This window comes from Eulemur rufifrons, chromosome 6 (assembly GCF_041146395.1).
Source record: "Eulemur rufifrons isolate Redbay chromosome 6, OSU_ERuf_1, whole genome shotgun sequence".
Classification (NCBI taxonomy): Eukaryota; Metazoa; Chordata; class Mammalia; order Primates; family Lemuridae; genus Eulemur; species Eulemur rufifrons.
Window position 1 is genome coordinate 25,457,027 of NC_090988.1, and position 22,058 is coordinate 25,479,084.

General features: G+C 39.9%; 1 protein-coding gene across 1 annotated transcript in view; it reads left to right on the forward strand.

Annotated features, from left to right (window-relative positions):
• The window catches only part of EXPH5 (exophilin 5), a 64,186-nt gene that overhangs the window by 32,516 nt on the left and 9,612 nt on the right, over positions 1-22,058 (forward strand). The window contains exons 2-4 of the mRNA XM_069470920.1: positions 4,562-4,722; positions 6,687-6,846; positions 15,833-15,881. Of these exons, the coding sequence (XP_069327021.1) occupies positions 4,562-4,722; positions 6,687-6,846; positions 15,833-15,881 (370 nt within the window). The remainder of the gene's footprint in view (positions 1-4,561; positions 4,723-6,686; positions 6,847-15,832; positions 15,882-22,058) is intronic.

A 22,058-nucleotide genomic window follows, 5' to 3' on the forward strand; every position in this document is an offset into this window, starting at 1 on the left:
CTTACTTGCTAATGTTGAATTTATTTGATATTTTAGTTTTTTAAGTAAACAAGTCTAAACCACTGGTTTTACAGTTATTATAATTGTTGTATTCCTTTTAGTGTAAGAAGCTCAGTCAACCATTGTAAATTTATGTTTTATACTATAATTTACATTTTATACTATACTATATAGTATTTTACAGGGCTCTTGGGTGTGTAAGGTTAAGAAAGTGAGTTGTAGGTACTCACAAAGTTTAGACTTTTATGTCATTCATAGTTTCCCTTCCTGGGTCACCCTTACATTGAAGGCCAGAACTATTTCTGTTTTACTTCCTTGAGAATATTTAATAGTAAACACAGTGCCATTATTGACCACCTAAAGCTTGAATTTTCTGGCTCTTGACTGTACATGTTTGTCTACTTTCCTGACAACCAGGATCACCCTTGAAATATTTCTGCTTTAAAAGCTTGTGAATTTCTTCAAAATCTTCTTGTATCTGTGAATTTCATTTCTCATTGTCTTCAGGAAATGAATAGTAACATAAACATATCTACAGATTGTTTATGTTGTTACCTACTTTAGTCCTAGCCAGAATGAGGTTTATATGGCCCAACATTCAAAATTTAATCAAAATAAAAGTCAAAAACCTGGGCAAAATATTTAAAAAAAATAAGAACAATAATGAACTAATATTTTCTCTTAAATATGTCTCATCCTAATGAAAAACTCTGAGGCACTGATTTATAAATTGGCAAAACATACAATTGCCAAACCACAAAATAGACTTAGTAAACAGACATGGAACAATGTTGAAAACTTACTGCCTATCAAAGGAATGTAGCGTATTTTATTAAAGAAAACAGAAATTCTTAGAAAGAAAAAAATTGCTGGCATTATAAATAGTGCCATCAAAATATTAAATTATAAAGACAAAAATACTGGAAATAATAATACCTAGTCTTCCAGGGATGTCTAATGTCCTTGTACATTGCTGGCACAAGTGCTATTGGTACAGCCGTTGTGGTAGTATGTATAATCACAGAAATGTTTTGACTCATTGACCTAATCATTGTATTTCGGTGTCTGACAGAAACACTATAAAAATAGAAAATTGCATATGATGTTTATTACACAGTATTTATAAGGGAAAATCTCAATGTCCTTCACCAAGGGGATAATAAATAAATTATGGAAAACATACTAACTTAAATATTACGCAATTTAATGATTGTTCTGTAGATGAGTAATGTTAAAGGTGTCACTGATATAATGTTAAGTTTGGGGTTTTAAAAATTATATATGCACAGTCTGTTTGAGTGGCATCTTCTATTCACTTATATAAATCAAAAGTCTAGAATCTTCTTTGAAATGTCTCTGTCCCTAACCCCCTAAAGGCACTCCATCACTTGGGGGGTCAATTTTCCCCCCAGGCCTCTCTGAACACTTTCCACTTTTCTTAAGCTTCACCACCACCATCCTGGACCAAGCAGACGTCTTTCTGTCTTAGACTCCATAAATACCCTCACTAGTCTCCTGTCTCCCACTGGAATCTATTCTCCACCTGCAGCTAGGAGGATCTTTTAAAAATGCAAATCCGATATGTCACACCCCTGCTAAGCCATCTATGCTTAGGACTGAACACCAAACTGCTTAACCTGCTCCTAATGCTGCATGATCCGACTGCTGCGTCTCTCCTCTCTCCTCTCTCCTCTCTCCTCTCTCCTTTCTCCTTGGGTTAGTCTTCCTCTCCATCTCCACACTCCAGCCGTGCAAGCCTCATTTCTTTCCTTATTTCTTCCCTTGGGGCACTTCTTGCTCTACCGTGGCTACTCCTCTGCTGAGAAAGCTCTCTCCCAGAGACTCCTTCCCCCACTACTCCTTTCATCCTGCATCGTTCCAGCCCTGTGTCATCTTCTCAGGGAAATCTTTGCTGTTGCTTCGGCCTGCGGTGGGGGGTGGGGGGTGGGGGTCCCTTGTTATATGCTCTCATAGCAGGCATTTACTGTTTGCACCTGTGCACAAACTCACACTCCCAGTGCAGCAGAATTTAAATCCCATGAGGGCAGGGACTTTTTTTTGAGGCTCTTTGCCCAGGGTTCAAACATGCATTGAATGAATAACTCGTGGTTACTACTATGTGTTCCCTTACATTTGTATCACTGTTGGATTCATCTTTCTCTCTCCCACTAGGCTGTAAGATCTCTGGGGTGTGAGCCTTATCTGCTCTGCTCGCCATGCTGTCTCAGCATCTGCACCACAGGAGGCCTTTCACAGAGTGTACTGAACATTGTATCATAGTCATGTGAAAAACGCAGAGGAGAAATCACGCCAAAACGGCAACAGTGACAGTGTTAGGATTACAACAATATGACAGATTTTTTTCCCCTCTTTCTCCAAAAAACATTTAATGAAAAAATAACAATATAAATACAAACTCACAATTAAACAAAAAGAAGAAATAACCACATATTGTACATATTGAATAATTAAAAAGCTAAAATTGAACATAATAAAATAAGCTAAAAATAGATATGATACCTGTAATTATTCTACTCTAAAAGATCAGGTATTTTTATTTTTTCCTTTAGTGTGTCTCAAATGAGTGATCATTTTTACACAGCAATAATAGACACAATGTTGTATTTTGTTTTTCCTGCTTCATGTTGTATCACATGTATTTTCCCAGGAAACTGCCTCGCCTGCATCATTTTTAGCAACTTCATGATGCTTAGTTAAATCAATGTGCTTGGGGTGGGATTATTGCTGGAGTAGAATTCAAAATGTATGAGTACTTGCAGGGAAATACAGGCTTCCGGCTTCATTTGCCAGAAGGTGGAAAAGGAACAGGCAGTGATAGATATGTGTCCAAGTGTGGAACGAGTGCTTGAGGTGGGATTAAGTGAAGTAGGATTATTTTTAAAAGAGAGTCAATGTTACATCAAGCCTGTAGGGAAAAAAAAGTTATGTTCACGTAGGATGTTCCTAAGTCAGGTAGCTTGACTGTCTTCTGAAATGAGGTGGACCTGTCGAGAAGTAGAGGAGGGTGGTGCTGGCTTTTGGAGAACCTGCAATTAGGGAGGGTTGCAAGGAAGTGGAGGCTGTGTACAAAAGTGAGACATTAGCAGGTAGGTGTTAATACATTGGAGGCCGCCAGTCTTGGTTAGAAGCAGATACTTAGGGTCTCTTTGTCTGTTCTGTTAGTAATGGAAGTAGCAATAGAGAAGAGACAGGAGTGACCAGGTGTCAGAGGGTGGCAATTGCAAGAGAGGAGGCACCAATGCACATTCTCTAGGCTGAACGTAATGACTGCTGCTTAATGCTTTTCAAAATGCAAGTCTGGGCAGGGTGACCTCTCGCTTCTTTCTTGAGTATTTTTATAAAATGGCAGTATCATAGCCTCAAGCAGGAGGCTGAGTTACCGCCATCTCAGTTCATTGCCTTTAACTCCAAATTTGCCGGTCTGCAGACATCTTGTTTACACCTTCTTAGTAAAGACCCTAACACTTGTGCTTTCCAGCAGACCCAGGATAAAGAGTGAAGCTGCTGAGTCATATGAACTACTTCCCCAAACAGCAGAAATTCCAAGATTGGAACCCAGCAACATGCTTAACTTTTTCATCAGCTATGCAAAACCAGCCACTTTATTATTAGCCTTGTGATCAAGTTCTTCAAACTCCCCTTTCTGCTCATTTTGCCTCATTCCAGGGACGTCTCCCTCTGGATTAAGCACCTCGGGTTTCCAAACAGCTTAAATAGGACAAAATGATCTGCTTTGGGAAAAAAAATAAATAAATCACGACAACGAGTGATTTAATTAAGGACTTAGAGCAGCATGTTCATTTGAAAGAGGACAAAGCAGGAAAGGGCAGGAGAGAAGAAAAAAAGAAATAATGATAGAATTTGAGGCCTGGTATGCTGAAGTTGTGGGGCGGACACATTTGTGCTCTGCATGTTCATCTCAAATCGTATTATCCTTTACTACCTTTGCATTAGCCCTGTGCTCAGTCATGGGGCTTTTGTGTTTTTGTGTTTAAAGAATTCCATTATCTAAGACCATTATATTCAATAATTTTTTTCTGCATGTTAGCTTTTATCTTTGACTACTGCATGGACAAGTCAGGACCCTATTCATTACATTCACTGTTGAATCCCCGCAGCCTACATGGGGCCTCAATAAACATTTGATTAATTAAGATTGCTCAATAAACATTTAATGCATTAACAAATGAATGAATGAGTAATCAGAACTAGAATATTCTAGTCTCTGCATGTCATTAGAACATCTATCATTCGATTACATTACTAGGACAGGTTTTAGCACATTGCTCAATTCAGGTTGTCTTTATTGACTTGGTGATTATTTTAATTACTGGAAACTTTTAAATTGTCATCATAATTTGAAGAATACACCTAAAATATATAGACAGTGGTGGAAAGGAAAATCTGACTAGAGTCGATGTTTTTCTAGACTTGCTCTAGTTCATGCTGCTCCTCCATTAGGTAAAGTTGTGTCCATCACATGAATTTGTACCATGCCAATTAATTTAAAGGGTACATTGATATTTTTATTTTATTTCAGCAAACTTCAGAAGACAAAGAGGGATATCAGATGGCTTCAAGGAGTGACTGGTGAATGGTTTGAAGAAATTCAAAGAAAAAAGTTTTGCAATGAAACAGATGTTAGCCAGATGTTAAAACAACCACTTACATATAGGCTAAGGAAGGAGATGGCAAAAAATGGTAAGAAAATAATTTTTAATTAAATTTATTTTCTTTTCCTGTGGCATATATTGTAGGTAACAACTCAGTGGATCTTCAATTTAACAAATCCAGGTTTAGAACTATTTTAAAGTCATAAGGCACAAAAGTTTTACAACATGCACTAAAAAAAGTGAACTGAAATTTTACTGTAATGTCAGGGGTGTGGAGTTGTTTTTGGAATCAGGCAAGATGGCATAGTGGCTGGGAACACAGCCATTGATGTTAAAAAAAAAAAAAAAAAAAAAAGCCTGGATTCAGTTCTCCATTCAGTCTCTATCCATGTGATCTACCCAAGTTATTCATTCTCTATAAACCTCAATTTTATCCTCTTTAAATGGGTATAATACCTACCTCATAGGATGGTTGTAAGAATCAAGTAAAATTATGTGTATAAAGTATTAAGCTGGAATACAGTAAACAAATAAATGGGATGATGATGAAGAAGGGGGAGGAAGCAGAGAAGGGGTGGGTTGAGGGAGGGGAGAATCAGAGGAGGCTGGAGGAAGGCGGAGGGAAGGTAAGCAGAGGGGCTGTCCCCCTTGTGACACTTTGTTAAACTCCATAAATGAGTTCTAATAAACACCTTCTGTGTACGTTCTGACCATGTGACCACCACCATGTGCTTAACTTCACCAATCAATTATTTTTTTCATCTGTAAAGGAAGATACTAAAACCTGCTTTCACAGGACTGTTGTGAAAATGCATTAGAAACTATAAAGTACTAAAATAGTATAAAGTATCTTTTTACTGATACAAAGTCACACTGATTGCTCTTGCATATGTTACTAACATTAGTAACATCTTAAAACATGTAATACTATTTCTAAACTTAAATGGATAACATCTTGTAACTCCCATGATAAACAAATCTATCTAAAAAGACAGTTTATTTTTAGATCAGCCCCATATATACCATGGGGACTTTTCCCTTATCCTAAATTCTTCTAATATTTATAAAGTCAGCATGTCCAAAAGTGTTAAGGTATTATGGACTTTGTATATATTGATGTTGCCTTTGAGTTTTTAATACTCAAGTATAAAACTATATATTGTCTATACCTATATATTATACATAAAAAGGTTGACTGTCCCTTATCTGAAATTCTTGTAGATTTTGGCTCTGGATTTTGGATTCTGAAATATTTGCATTATATATACTTATCAATTGAGTATCCCAAATCTGAAAATCCGAAATCTGAAATGCTCCAGTGAGCATTTCCATTGAGCATCATGTTGATGCTCAAAAAATTTTGGATTTTGGAGCTCTGCGGATTTTGAATTTTTGATTTGGGTTGCTCAACCTATAAATGTTACATGCAAACACATATAAAACCATATATGTAGCCAATACATCTGCACAGAGGTAGCTTTTGGAAAGGAATAAGAAACAGCCTAAATGGCTTAATTTTCTTTCCCTTTACTTTCTTTGACCTAAAAGTTATATAGTGGTACCTATCGCCATGATTTCCGAAGGACAGACTGGTCAAGCAACATGAGAATTGGATGGGGTCCCTGACTTCCTAGCTTGGGTTTGGGACAGCCATGGGGAAGACATGTTGAAAAGATTGACACAGCTAGAGTGAGAGGAGGGACATTTGTACAGAGCTTTGAGCCACAGTATGTATTTAAAGACTCCCAACTTTAATACTTGGGAGGATTTTCTCTACCCAGCAGAACATCGGAGGCACAGGACTCTGAGAGAAGGCTCTGACTCCCCTTAAATCCTCAGGTCTTCATGTGAGGATGGCCTGCTCCGTTTCTAGTTTCTAGACTGCATAGAGCGAGAGAGGGAAAAAAAGAGCAAAGGCTTCATTCTTTTTTTTTTTTTTTTTGAGACAGAGTCTTGCTCTATTGCCTAGGCTAGAGTGAAGGCTTCATTCTTTCAGCTGTATTTACTTGGAAATATTTTAATGATGCAAAATTTTTATAATTTTTTTTTTAGATCCAGTAGAATTACAAACATCAAGATCTAAAAATTTAACTAATCAAAAAAAAACATCTGTTCCTTCACGGCTGAACTTCAGATCATCATTCGCTTCCCTCTTCTCATTCAGGAAATCTGGAAAGGAGACTTTAAAGGTTCAACCGCCGGGACAGAAAGGGTGAGTTAAACTCAGATCATGTGACAGCCTGCTAGTTAGCTGATTAGAGGCCAGCAGCCTGTTTTGTGTCCAGAATGTTTAACGTTTGTTCTTAGAATTTCAATTCAGATAGTAACAAAAGAAACAGGACTTAGCTCACACAATGACAAAATTCTTATGAAACCATGCAACTTGGCTCACCTGAAATCCAACTTCTAACGAACTGCCGGGGTGGTGCATTTGGTGAATGATGGGTTAAACATTGGAAAATTGACAGTTTTTCCACTGCTCCAAGAGCCTGGTCTATGTCTTGGCCAGGAAGAGATAACTAAATCAAAACTACTTCGCCTTTAGAGAGTATATGTGTCCTGGTCATAACCAGAGTTGGGGTATACAGCCTAGATGAGAGTAAATACGAGATGAGCAAAGGGAGTAGAGAAAATAGAATTTTAAAACAGAGGAGGAAAATGTATTGCTGCTACTAGAAATATTGAGGGCAGCTGTTCCCTTGTGGTTGCTCAGAATTTAAATATAAGGTGAGGAGTGGAGAAGCTTTTGGAGCAGTGGAGACATAGTTCCAGATGGTTCCTGGTTTAGAACTGTATAAATCAGTTCACTTGACTCATTGTGTTATTGGCTTGTTTTGTGAAAAACAAGCAAGGCTGTGCTTATGTGCAATTGAGCTGACTGCTGAATATTTTGAGCACGTCTTCCTGGTTGCAAAGCTTCCCACCCTCTTAAGGTGTTGGCTTGGCACGTGATGTGTTCCGTGTGCCGTCAGGTTTAAGAGTGCGTGGCAGCGCTAAATAAAAGGTGTTGGAGGTCACTGTCACTGAAAAACAAGAGCCAGCAAGCAGCTGGTGGGGCGTGTGATGAGGCTCTGGGACTTAGCAAAGCACTGTCCTCCCCTCTTGGGTGGATGGAAGGTTTTTTACTTCCAGCTTTCACCTGAGGTTGTTTTTGTCTGATGAAATAATGAAGAGCTGAACAAAAGGTAGATTTATGTGACTGTCTCTGCTAGAGTCACTTTGCAAGGAAATACTCTTCAAATAGGTGAGTTGCTTTTCTTTGTAAAAAATGTTTGAGACGCCAGTGATTCTCTCGTTTGGGGGATTTAAAATTGAGTAGTATTTCTTGCACGGGAAATACTTCTTTTAAGGAGAAAAGAAATATTCCTAATGTGTGGTGTAGCTAGGATTTGAGATATAATTTGTATTTTAGATGATTTTCTTTGAGGGAGAGTATTGTGTAGCTCAACAATCTAACATTAATAAACCGGAAAAAGTTGAGGAACCTGTTAATTGTATGGGCAAGTTATTTCCAAGCTCATATTGCAAGTTACGGCAAAAGTGGATCAAAGTAGATAAACAATCTATAATCTTCATTCTGGGTGTCATGTATTTTGGTTATAAACCAAATTGAAAAAAAAATTGAGCTCTTGCAAAATTCTGTTTAGATAATGTCATTCTTAGATACCAAAATGACTTGTAGCTCTTTTAACCAGACGAACTGAAACTTAGACACAGCAGGCAGAAACAAAACAAATTCCATTGTTTAAGTATACGTGTATGTTTAGCAGTTTTCAGAATTTTTCATCTTTAAATACATTTTACTTTCAAAACGTAAGTGGGAATATTTAACATTTAACATTATCATTGACATTGATACATATTTATTAATTCTGCTGGTATGTAGTATAATAAAGGCACTGTGTATTGCTCCTAAGAAGTCTCAGAAGATAAAATTTAAAATCATGTCCTTTTTGATTTTTAAATTTGAATGTGACCTAAATGTTTGGATATAAATCCTAAATGTGGGGGAGGAAGTATTTTTTCAAAGGGGCGTGTTCTACTCTGGCGAGTGATATAAATTGTGTATCATACATTCTGAGGGGCTCTTTAATCTCAGGTAGAACCTAACTTTCTTTGGCAGTTCTGATCCTCTAAAATACAAAATCAACCTTCAGAATACAGACTCTGATTCAGGAGCTCCTCCTTGCCTATGAGCACACCAGGAAGGCCTGACAAAGGGCCCGGGAAGCACAGTCATGCCGGGCCAGGCAACAGTCAGGTTTGTACTTGCTGAAGCCATCAAGGGCCTGACTTTGTCACACTTGGTTCTCTGGATAACAAGTCAGCAAAGCAGTTTAGAGGATCTTCTGCAAATCAGGGACAAAGAAGCAACAGAAGGCAAAAGATAGCCTTCTGTGCAGCCCTAAAAAACTTACTTATCAGAGAAATTTCTTTTTCTCTTTTTAAGCTTTACTTTTAACTGAGAAACGACACTAGGGTGATGGGTAACCGTCCCCAGAAGACAATGGACTTCATTATTTCACCAGATACACTCATTCACTTTAAGGCCCAGCCAATAAAAGTATATGGTACCTTGAAGCTTTGATTTCTTGATATAGGTAGATAAGAAGCCACAGGAACATGACTTCATGAATGTATAAAAAGGCAAAAAGGCTTATTACCATTCCTGCTTCAAATATGATTTGTTTCTCCTCCCAAGCATATACACTTCCCAAATTATTTCATTATGATTTTAACCCCATTCGTAAATGGTTGACCCCACCCCAACCCTAGGAAAAGAGAAAAATATTTCCCATTCATGTTTTAATGTATTTATGTTAGCCAATAAATTCTAGAAAAGTATACAGATGTGGCATGTAGCTTTCCCGCAACATTTTCCTGTAAGTCATGTTTCCACGTGTCTCGTTATGGGGTATCTAGTGCATGGAACATGTGGTGCTCAGCTCCCATCGCAGAATTTCAGCAACTCAATCATCACATAAAGTCCTTCCACAGACTTCAGTGGATATCCAATACTTCGTGTCATGAACTTATAAATGCGGTCTTCCTGGCTGCCAAGGAGAATCTACAGTTGTTCCTTTCTTGTTCCAGACCCCCAGTTATTCCAGCGGTGCCCTCCCCACCATGTGTAGGTGATGTGCGTTATCCTTCAGTTGCAAAGAGCTTTGGTGGATCCACCTAGGTGCTCTTCAGACAAGCCCAAATTTGCCTGTTCCGCAGGGCGTACACAGCTTAGGCAGTCCAGCTGCAACCTCCGGGTTACATAAGCAAAAAAGCAAATTTAATTTGGAAAATTAAAAAGGCAGATCATATTTTTTTTCCTAGATAGATTCTCTCTCCCCACCCCCCTGTCATCCCTCCAGATGTCCTACTGTGGACTCTTCCTCTTTTCCAGTTGAGTGCCTATATCTGAGTTGGAAGACACAGGACTCTAAGGCACTTAGACTGAAGGAGAAGTCAGAGTAAGCAAGATCCTTCTTTGGAAAAGCTCCTTCTGTGGTCCCAGGTGTGGTGTCCACAGATGAACAGCAGGGTTGTGGTGGCCAGAGGGAGAAGCAAGACAAAGGGAGTGGTTTTGAGTTTTATCCTGGGTGGCCAGTGGTTCCCAGTTGATCTAGTTATAGAATCTCATCAGCAATTTAAAAATAATGACAGATAATTAGGCTCCAGCGTTGTCATTCTGATTCAGAAGGTCTGAAGTTGGGTGCAGGGAGCTTTATATATTTGTTTTTAATTCTCAAGGATACTTGGATGCTCGTGCCGGTTTGAGAACCACTGCAGCTTAGCTTATTCCCACTATGGTAAGGGCTGTCAGAATTCCTGGCATGGGTGATTGTAGCCAAGATGATATTCCCTTTCATTTATTTATTAAGCTTTTATTAATATCAAAGTCCTACTCTGGATCAGACACTGTGGCTAGTACTGGAGGTAAAACAGTGAAATTTATAAAATAAAGAAGAAAAACAGTGAAATTAAATCTAAGTCCCTGCCTGGAGGACTTTGTAATCTAGTAGGGAACACCAGATTTCTGCATAGGGTCAGGCAGGAGGTAACATCACAGAATTCTAGGAAGTGCTAATTACATCATGACTGTCATTGTATGTGTTACAGCAGTTTCTGGCAAATGACATTAAAAGATCTTGAGGAAGCGATGCCCTTCAGAATTGACACAGGGATACCATGGGGCATAGCTGCAACCTGGATGACTGCTGGGTACATGATGATTGTGGTCTAATGTGGTGAGTGCTATGGTAATGCATGATATTCCTGCCAGGAGAACATGTAGGAGAAGCACTTAACTCAGACTAGAGGATCCAGAGGCCTTCCTCGAAGAGAAGGGCCAATTTTTAAAGGACAAATGGGACTGAGCTGGGCAATTAAGGGTCTAGAGGCTGCATCTGGTAAAAGGAATGACACAAGCAAAGGTGCAGAGACTGGAGCAAACAGGAATTCACGGAGGTCCCTGGGGTTCAGTGACCCAGTGAAGGTGAGGACTAATAGGAGAGGTTGGCAGAGGCCACAACTCCAGGACTTTATAAATGCAACGTCATATGAAGGAGCTTGGACTTGATCCTGTAGAGAGTAGGGAGTCATTAAGCACTTTCAAAATAATACCTTAATCTCTTTTAAAATAATACGGCTCATATTCTTTGTTTATAAATTACCCACTGATTTGGACAAACATTAACATTTCAGTGTATTTCCATGTGTGTATGTATGTGTGCACGTGTGTATATTTTTTTCATTGATGGTTTTTGAATAGAGAAGCAACATAAGCAGATTTTCATTTTAGAAAGATCACTTTAGCTCAGTGGTTTTCAACCAAGGGTGATTTTGTCTCTCGAAGGATGTTTGGCAGTGTTAGAAAAAATAGGTTTTGGTTTTCACAACTGAAGAAGGTGTGCAATTGGTATCTAGTGGATAGAAGCCAAGGATGCTGTTGGATGTTCTACAACACACATGGCAGACCACCACAACAAAGAAATGTCAGTAGTGCCAAGGCTGAGAAACCTTGCTGTAGCTGTGGCACAAAGGATAGATTTGAGGGAGCAAAATTAGAGTCAGAGGGACCAGGTAAGGGACTGTTGAGATAGTGGCGGTCTAAAATAAAGTAGAAGCAATGAAGAAGGCAAAAATTTTGTGCATATTTGTGCAAGATTTAGAATGTAGAATCATGAGAACCAATTGGAAGTGGTGAGTGAGGAAGATGGAGGAGTAGAGATGAACTTTCCATTCTGGGAAACTAGGTAGATGATCGTGAAGAAAATAAGAGGAAGAGCAGATGTGGTGAGGACAAGAATGAATGCATTCATTCATGTATTCAACAAAAACTGCTTGAAGAATACCAAGTGCAGCACTGGGGGACAAAACAGACGGGCCTTGCATTCCCAGGCTTTAGTCTTGTGAGGACAACAAAACAGGAAATGGAGAAACATAAAAGAATAATGCTAAGAGATGGGGAAGATCTGTGTGGTACGGGGGGACATACAAGGGATATGTATCTCAAACAAAGTCCGGGTAGGTTCCTGGAAAAAAATGATACTTATAGTGATTCTTCAAGTATGACATAGTTATCCAGGCAAATAGGTGGTAGAAAAGTGTTTTGGGTAAAGGAACACTATGTGCATAGGCTCAGAGATCTATCAAATTCCCTGTAGCAGAAGGGATATAGGAAGGTGAGTTAAGAGGCTGGAAAACATGCAGGGACTAGATCATATAGGGCCTTACAAATGCAGAGAAGAATTCCAACTTTTACCTGAGAGCACATGGAAGCCTGCTGGGAAGTGGCACAATTTGATTAATGCTGATTGCTCCAGCTAACGGTATGGAGAATGGATTGGATTAGGACAAAGCCTGGAGACAGAAGGACAGTTTAAGGGGCTAGTGCAATAATACAGGCAAAAGATGATAAATGTCTTCACCAGGGTAAAGGCAAGGAAATGTAGAGATGTGGATGGATTTGAGAGGGATTTCTGAGTTTGAATCACAGGACTTGTTGATTGATTGGATAGGAAGGAGCAAGCCTGGAAGGAGGGTGTTGGACATGTGGGGTCTGAATGGCCTGTGGCCATACAGGTGGAGCTCCTGGGTGGTTCCAGTGTACACCACCAACACTTGGGGGGAAAATCACCTAGGGTTCTTGTTGGAAAAGAATATTCTTGAGCCCTACCCCACTCTGTTGAATGAGCATTTTTGAATAGTATCTGAAAATGTGTGAAAACAAGAGAGACTATTGAATGGAGGTGGAATGAATTTGACAAGTCTAGAGTACAGGTACCTGTGGGTGGAGTAGAGTGTGGGGAGATGAGACTTGAAGGGTTGTCTGGGAGGGGGTCACGAGATAAAAGAAAAGCCTTGTTCTCATGTTAAGATTTTTGGATAATACCTCTTAAGATTTTTAGGGAGGGACTGATAAAATCAAATTTGCATTTTAGACAGATCTTTCTATTGGAGGTGTGAAGGATGCAGAGGAGTCCAGAAGAGCAGTTGTGAAAGTTTAATATCAGGCAGAATGACTGGAGATGGAGAAGTGGGGGTGTATGTGAGGGCTCTCAAAGACATGACATCAGTAGGGCTTGAGAGTAAATGCAGAAGATGAAGTGTCTTGGTGTCCCTTGAAATGACCAAGTCCAGCTGGGTTTTACCAGCATAGCTTCCATGATATGGTATGACCATTGCTTTTATTCACTCTTCAGGTGGAAGTTATTCATGTAAGAAACATAAATTAACTTGGGGAAGGGTCTGGGAGGGTGTGCAGAGCCTCTGGGCCTCCAAAGTGGCTGAGTCCTATGCCTAAGTGCACAGGGGCATACTCAGTCGTGCACACCCTCAGGTGAGCATGCATCCTTCCACTCGCTGCACACACTTGCACTTAATGGTACCCTGTCCCAGTTGTGCTCCATGCATCCTCTGGTCCTTTAGCTGCATCTTCCACTACCTGCCATTCTCAGAAACCTGCCTCTGCTGTTCTCACTCCAAATCAGATGGAGGGCCTGGTGAGCTGGTGAAGAGTGTTGAGCTATGGGGATATACCATGAGGGCCCCAGCCCAGCAGGCTTCTGGAAAGAATCCTCATGATCTAGCATGTAGTCTTGGCTATAGGCATACTGAATTACCTGCCTGTTCCCAACCTCCCTTGCAATGCTCCCATCTCCAAGCTTTTCCTCACTCACTTCTTTAGCCTCTTGTACCAGTTAAACTGCCATCTTCTCCCTAGTGCCTTCCCTGTTCGTCCCAGGAAGTGCCTGCTGGGCCCTCTGCATTTTCAGCATACTTTACTTACATCTCTACTGACCTTATCAAGTCTTGGCTTATATTCTGATTCATTATATATGTAATCTTTCCTGTTGTTAAAAGCTCTCAGAGAACAGGGTCCCTATCTCAGTCACATTTGTCCCCTTCAAGGAGCCCAACGTAGTATGTAGCATGTAGGAAGAATGTAGGCTCAATAATGATGTATGGAAAAGAAGAATACAAATAAAACCAATTAATTAACTTCTTTAATAGAGCTAGTATTTCAGAGTAATACGAAAAAAATCCGTGGTATTAATTTCAATTTCTGTTTAAAATCTGAGCTAAACTAGAAAATACATATGGATATCTTAAAAGTATAGAATTATTTGGCCTCCTAGGTTTTATGTTCAATTTTTATGCAGCTTAGAGTTTGCATGAAAGACTTGCCTTGCCACTTTCGACTGATCCGACCTAGAATCCCAGTTCCTTTAACTCTTGATCCCTATTGCTGTTCTCTTAATGGAGGAGAGGGCTGATTTCATACAGAGCTCTAACTTATTATGGTCTGTTAAGTCTTTTTTTTTAAATTGCATAACCATTTATTTTTTTATCATGCTAATATATTTTCTTTATTGCCATTAATCTGGCATGAATTCTTTTTTTTAATTTAGTATTTTTTTAATTCTTATTTCAGCATATTGTGGGGGTACAAAAGTTTAGGTTACGTATATTGCCCTTGCCCCCCACCCCCCCCAAGTCAGAGCTTCAAACGTGTCCATCCACTAGACCAGAATTCAGGTATAGTACCCCTTGGCATAAGATTATAGGTTAAAATGATCAAAATCTATCTCAATTTTGGACCTAGGTCTTGTATATTTTTAAGTTTCTCACTGAATTTCAGAGAAGCAAAATAAATAGTAAAAGTATACTTGTTCACCTCCAAAATGGTTTTCCAGTAAGTCAGGCATTTTTATAAAAATAAATATCCTAAAACAATTTTTTTTTTGCTTTTTTAAAATAAAAGCTCTTATGGATTGCTCTTTAAAATAAAAATACACAGAAACAGAAAATCTGTTTCCCATTTGGAAGAAGAGTCAATATTCTGTACTGGTTAAGAAGGAGGACTCTTGGCCAGGCGCGGTGGCTCACACCTGTAATCCCAGCACTCTGGGAGACCGAGGTGGGAGGATCGCTTGAGGTCAGGAGTTCGAGACCAGGCCGAGCAAGAGCGAGACCCTGTCTCTACTAAAAATAGAAAGAAATTAGCCAGACAACTAAAAAATATATAGAAAAAATTAGTTAGGCATAGTGGTGAATGCCTGTAGTCCCAGCTACTCGGGAGGCTGAGGCAGTAGGATCGCTTGAGCCCAGGAGTTTGAGGTTGCTGTGAGCTAGGCTGATGCTATGGCACTCTAGCCCAGGCAACAGAGCGAGACTCTGTCTCAAAGAAAAAAAAAAAAAAAGGAGAGATCTGGATTCGGACAAGCAGTGCCTGATGTCTAGTTCAGCCACTGTTGTACCTTGGGCAGTGTGTTCTGACTTCTGCATCTTATCATCTGTAAAATGGGAGTAGCCGTAATATCCTCTTCATGGAAGTGATATATCTGAATGAATTAACATGCACAAAGATCATGAAAACAGTGCCTAACACACAATAAACACTCAACAAATTTGACTACTGTATTTTATGATGTTTTCATGCTGTGCTCAAATACAAATCCACTATTGCATAATTTTTTCTTGAAAACCTGAGTGACAAAGATGTAAAACATTGATCCTAAGCAATCATAGGAAGAGGTTTGTGAGATTTTTTTCAACAATGCACTAACCAACATATCCTTCTATAGAGAACTAAAAATGTGTCTTCTCAAGATATCAAAATACAATGGTAAATGTGCTGTTGCTTTCCGTCCTGCTAAAAGGCTCTTTTTTAAAGAAATTATTTCAAATTCTTTCCACAGATGTGACAGCCATGCAGGCCCTCCTGTGTCTGTGAGGGGAACTGCTGGGGTAAGTAAACAGAGAACTAAAGCTTAACTAGGACGTTTAGACCTCAGGTAATTCCAGGTTGGCTACCTATTTCAGTAGGATTCCTCTTGGCTCAATTTTAAATTTACTTTAGAAACTAAGATTTCAACTCGAGAGTTCAAAGTTTCCTAGTCGCAGTTGGTTTCCAGTTGGCTCTGGCACTAGAATGCTCAATAGTAGGCTAGGCTCTGCCAGGAAGACGGGACGCCATCATGTTTCCTCTCACGCCATCGGTGGCATCTCTGATAATTCACCACGTGTCATTCCTGGATGGCCCTGAAGGGTTGGGTGGGGGAAGAGGCCAGAGGCAGCCACAGCCACTTTTGCCAGTCAGGGTGGGTCTGGACTGGATCCTTTCAGAGTGTGCTTGTCATTTGTATTCAAAGAGGAAACCACTGACAGGTGAGAGGCTGAAACAAGTTCATGTGAGGGGACTGACCCAGTGAGACCCTCCCTCAAAGGCTTAAATTTAAATTTACCATTGTGTTCACATGTTTACCGGATGGAGAAGCTTTAAGTTTCGGCTTTTCCGTTGTCATAACTTTTGATCTATACTGCCTGTGTCTTTTTGTGTAACTCATGTGGTTTGGAGATGAAAGAAAGGTGGAGTTTTGGAAGGGACTAAGAGTGAAGAGGAGAGCAAAGATATTTATTGTGGCCTTAGTACTGCTACCTACATTTCTCTCTCTCGCTCTCGCTCTCTCTTTTTTTACAAAAAGCATGGAGTAGAATTCTGGCAAGGAGCACTTGTAAACAGAGGTTCTTTAGGCTACTTCTTCTTTCTGGATATTAACACTGAACTCTATCTCTCCTCTATATGCTACAGCCCCAACCATGACACCAGCACCAACGGCCGCCACACGTAATGGAGAATTTATTGTCATCCAGGCACTTGACATAGACCCTTTCATTTAATCCCTAGAAAATATCTATGAAGTAGATCCTATCACTGTTCCCATTTTAAAGATGAAGAAACTGAGGTTTAGAGAGTTTAAAATTTATGCTTGCGGTCACACTAGTAAATGGTAGACTTACAGGCCGCTATACCTTCATAAGCAGAAGTCAATAATGCCGATAGTTTGTCAGCCCCAGCGCCCTGTTGGCATGTTGCCCCGGGTGCCCTCTACCTGCAGAGACCCTGCTTTCACTGAGCAGTGGCCTGAAGTGGCACATCCTCTGCATCCAGCTTTGCTCTCCAAGAAGACAGAGCCCTGCTCCGGGATGCTTCTGTACTCTCAATTTTCCAGGGAGAAATGCTCAGACTGACCATCCTCTGCTGTTTTAAGCAGACAAGGAATGTGAAAGGAAATGCAAATGCCTAGAAGTTATTAAATGGTGGAGTTAATTTGGAGTTCTTGGGATTTGAGAATCCAGTCTGAGGATTCATGGACATCTTTCTTTGACATTTCTGACTGCCACTTGCGTGTAACCATTTCACTGCTCAGAGTGTGACAATCTGAAAGGGAAGAGCTAGGCAAATAAGCCAAACTCAAGCCAGTGATTGTTGCTCCCACTTAACAGCTATTATAAAAAGTAGGAGAGAGAAAATAATGCAAGTACTATCTAAAACAAGAGTTCTGCATAACATGGAGATTTCCATTATTTATTCCTAGAAGTCCTATCCCCTTATCCCCAGACAGAGCTGGAAGTTGACCACTGATGCCACAGGAATTCTTGCAAAGATTTGAGGTGATGAACTTCCCATCCCTGGGTTGGTAGCATGGCAGGAATGGCACAAGGGGATTCCATCATTTTATGGGAGGTTGTACTACATTATTGGATGAACTTCCACTCAGAAAAGGAGGAAGCTGCTATTTAAACTTTTGTATATGCTTAAAGGAAGCAAAGGGTTTCAGAAAACATAGAATTTTTAGAGCTAGAGAGAAACTTGGAGATCATCAAGCCCAGGGTTTTTCTCAGCCTCAGCACAATGGACATTTAGGGCTGAATAACCCCGTTTCAGGGGGAGAAGGTCTCCTGTGTATTGTAGGAAGTTTGGCAGCATGCCTGGGCTACTTGATTATTCCTTACATCTGAACAGATTCTGGCTGGGCCTCCTGCTAGGTGATACTGCCAGCTCTGTGCCCCTAGGAACGCCCCTCCAATGTGGCACTTACCACACTGGGCTTTTCATCTGGGTTGGTGTGAGCTCCCTGAGGCAGGGACTGTGTCACACTCGCCTGTGCCTCCTCACTCTCTGCCACAACCTGAGCACTCAGTAATTGAAAGAAGAAATTATTAGGTGGTTTTAAGACACAGATACTGGTGGATGTGACCTATGCAGGAAAACAGACATAGAGCAAATTCAGGAACACCTTGAAAAATTTATTTGTTGATTTTGGCAAGGCACTTGATAATCAGTGTCAGGCTTCAGTCCTGACAGCTGCTCTGCAGGTTTGGCTGCCCTTGTAAGTTCTCAATATTCTCAGGTTACTCTATGACAGAAGGATTGTTTGTCTAGTCTAGTCATGTCAGAATCACAGACAATATCAGTAGAGTAAATTGGAGTTGTGTAAAAGGCCTCGTTTTGCGCAGCCTATGTTATGTACCATGTTCGAGAACGTAACTGAGATCTGAAAGCAGAATTTGGAAACTCGGGCCTCTGATCCTTTGGGATCGTTTTCTAGCTCAATGGGCTGCAAGCATCAGCAGGAAGCCTCCAGGAAATTCTCTATAACCACAAAAGAATAGAAATAGCCAACAGTAAGGACTTACTAAGTGCTAGACACCATTCTAAATGTTTAACAACTATTAATTCACTTAATCTTCACAGCAACACTATGAGGTAGGTGCTGTTGTTGTTGCTGTTGTCATTATTTTCATTTTAACAAGAGAGAAACTAAGATAAAAGAGGTTAAATAACTTGCCCAAAGTCATATAGCTATTAATGGGCAGAGCCAAGATTTGAACCTATGTAGAGCTGATGAGTCTAACCACTATGCTGTCCTGCCTACAACATGCTTTTCTGAGTCCTAGTATTATAAGTCTTCAGTGTCTCAATTTCTGTAATAATATATAGTAGAAATCTTATATAGGTAGCTTTCTATCTTGGTATATCGTAAATCAATTTGTAACTATGTGCAAAGTATCATGCCACAAGTAATGTAGGGTGTGGAATGTCTAAGACAAGTTCCCCTCTTCAGAAAGTTAACCATCTCACTGAAGATATGTGTGTTAGTAAAGTAACAGTAAATAAACCACATAATGGCAAGAACGAGGTTAGGGTTCAGATCATATGAGTGTGTGTAGTCAGTGCCACCATATATTAATATTATTCATGTGACTTGAGTAGGCACTTACATGAGGTACAGTTTTCTCATCTGCAAAATGGGAATGATAATCCATAATTTGCAAATTTATTGTAAATTAGAGAATATTTTTAAAAGTACATTGAAAACTGAATAAATGAGTAACTTTGTTCAAATATAAGAAAATTGATAGCAAATGAGTATACAAAAACATGTTTAAAAAGTCTAGAAGCATGAAATGTTACTGTGGGAAGAGTAGTCTTGGACTTGATATTAATTGATCTCTTACATGCTAGATGCCAGGCTAGGTGCTTGGGGTGAAAAGGAGAATACTGTACTTTCTTAGTCATTTAGAGTCCACTTCCAGGGTCCTGACTCATTTGTCTTTGAACCTCTGGTTTCCTAGATCAGAGTAGGAACTGAAATTGGTGGTAGAGAGGAAGGAGAGAAGGCTAGTGGTAATGTACAAGTGGAAAGAGTGTAAACAACTTTCAATATAACCTAATAGGTACAATACAAAGGAGCATAAAAAAAACTATGGGAATTAATTTCGCCTGGAAGAGCTAGAGAAGGGCTTGCAGAGACGGTGATATATGAACTAGACTCTGTAGGATGAGTTGCTATTTATGTCGCTGTAAATTTTCATTACAAAGGAATGTGATCCTGGAGCCCACAAAGAATGCCCTGGTCTACAAAGAGAAAATTTGAAGTTTGTTCAGGTTTTAAATGGTTCAGAAACAATGACCCTTGATAGCCTGCTAATGAGATATGTCTACTCCACACCAACTGTCAAAACTGCAGATTTGGGAAGAATGGATTTATAATATCTGTGACCAATTGTTATTATCACAAAGAGTTGGAGAGACATTAGGTAGGGAATTAAAGAGAATATTTTTTTTTCTTTTTTTTTTTTTGAGACAGAGTCTCGCTCTGTTGCCCGGGCTAGAGTGAGTACCATGGCGTCAGCCTAGCTCACAGCAACCTCAAACTCCTGGGCTCAAGCCATCCTCCTGCCTCAGCCTCCCGAGTAGCTGGGACTACAGGCATGCGCCACCATGCCCGGCTAATTTTTTCTATATATATTTTTAGTTGGCCAGATAATTTCTTTCTATTTTTAGTAGAGACGGGGTCTCGCTCTTGCTCAGGCTGGTCTCGAACCCCTGAACTCCAGCGATCCGCCCGCCTTGGCCTCCCAGAGTGCTAGGATTACAGGTGTGAGCCACCGCGCCCGGCCTAAAGAGAATATTTTGATGTACTTCAGAGTAAAAAGAATTAGCTTTAACTCATCTGATTTCTCAAATGATTAGTTTGAGGTTTTATAACTTCCAATTGATATCTCACTATAGTTATGTTTTCCTTCTAATATTTATTTACTTCCGAATTTTCTATTAGTGTGCTAAATTATATCCAATGACCAATAAATTATCACAGGGAAATTCCTTCCTTATTAATAAATCTTCTTTGTGAGAGTAGTCAATTGTGGCTCGCCCACAGAACTGAAAACCACAGGTCAGTGAAATCTGGGCAGGTTTTCTATAAGAAAAAACTGACCTAGCCCTTGAGAAAGCAAGCAAGCAGGAGTGAAAATACTAGATTTGCAAGGAGTGCAGGGGCTAAAAGAACCTGGGCTTTAGAATCGAGCAGAGTGGTGATGGAGAAATTAGAAAGTTGGAGCTTTGGAAAAGTTAGACATTTGGTCTTAGGCATTAAAGATGAGGCGAAATGCAAAGGTGAACATCAAATGGAGGGAACACTTAGGGAGGAGCAGGATTTCAGAGGCAAGGATTGGGTAGCAGAGTAAGCTGAAAACAGACGGGAAAGGGAAGTGGCCTTCTGTAGGGATAAGTGCAGGATGAGTTAAAGTGGAGTCACGAGTGACACAGCCAGTTTGACAGAGGAAATGCAAATGGAGTTTTGGCACAGGAGAGGGAAGGTGTGGGAGTGGATAATGCCCGCAAGGGCATATGAAGACAAATAAAAGCTTGAAAGTAGGGCAGTGATTGGATTTGGTCAAATCAAGATCAATGTTTGCTAGCTTAAAAAAAGGAAAACAACTTTAGCTCTATATCATTCTCCTAAATCCTTTAGTTTAAAAATTAGCAATAGTTTCTTTTTTTAAAAAAAGACTTTTATCATTTATAAGGTCATAATTTAGTGCCTTTGTTCCAGAACTACTAAATCAGCTCTTCATGGCTGAGGGATTCTACCATTCTAGATGATCTCTGAATAGAAACACTTTTTTCCCTCTAAATCCATCAAATTCACAAATCTTAAGGTCCACTACAAACTTTAGCTAACAGGCTCTTGATAGAATAGGTACAGTATTAAGAAATCCAAAATCCCAAGCTTTGGGACCATGGAGATAACACTCCCAACTCAAGAGGTTGATTTCTTTCCTGTCTGCCAGGAACTCCCCTAAGATTTATTTAGTGCTGTGTAAGTCTACAGGGAACTTTGGCAGAGGGGCTTGGTACCTAGCCTGAAGACTCATAATTAAAAGAATGAATGTGGACCAGGTACAGTGGCTCATGCCTGTAATCTCAGCACTTTGGGAGGCCGAGGCAGGAAGATCGCTTGAGGCCAGAAGCTTGAAACCAGCCTGGGCAACATAGCGAGACCTCAACTCTACAAAAAATAAAAAATTAGCTGGGCATGGCGATGCACACCTGTATTCTTAGCTACTTGGGAGGCTGAGGTGGGAGGATCACTTGAGCCCAGGAGTTCAAGGCTGCAACGAGCTATGATCGTGCTGCTGCAACCTGGGCTACAGAGTGAGACTCTGTCTCTAAAGAAAAAAAAAGAATTAATGTAAGTATGGAGAAGTTCATGGTCAACTGCAACTGGCCAAAACAACAAAACGTTATAAGTTGACAAATAAATGCTAGGAAAATTGATTTGCAGTCCTTATACT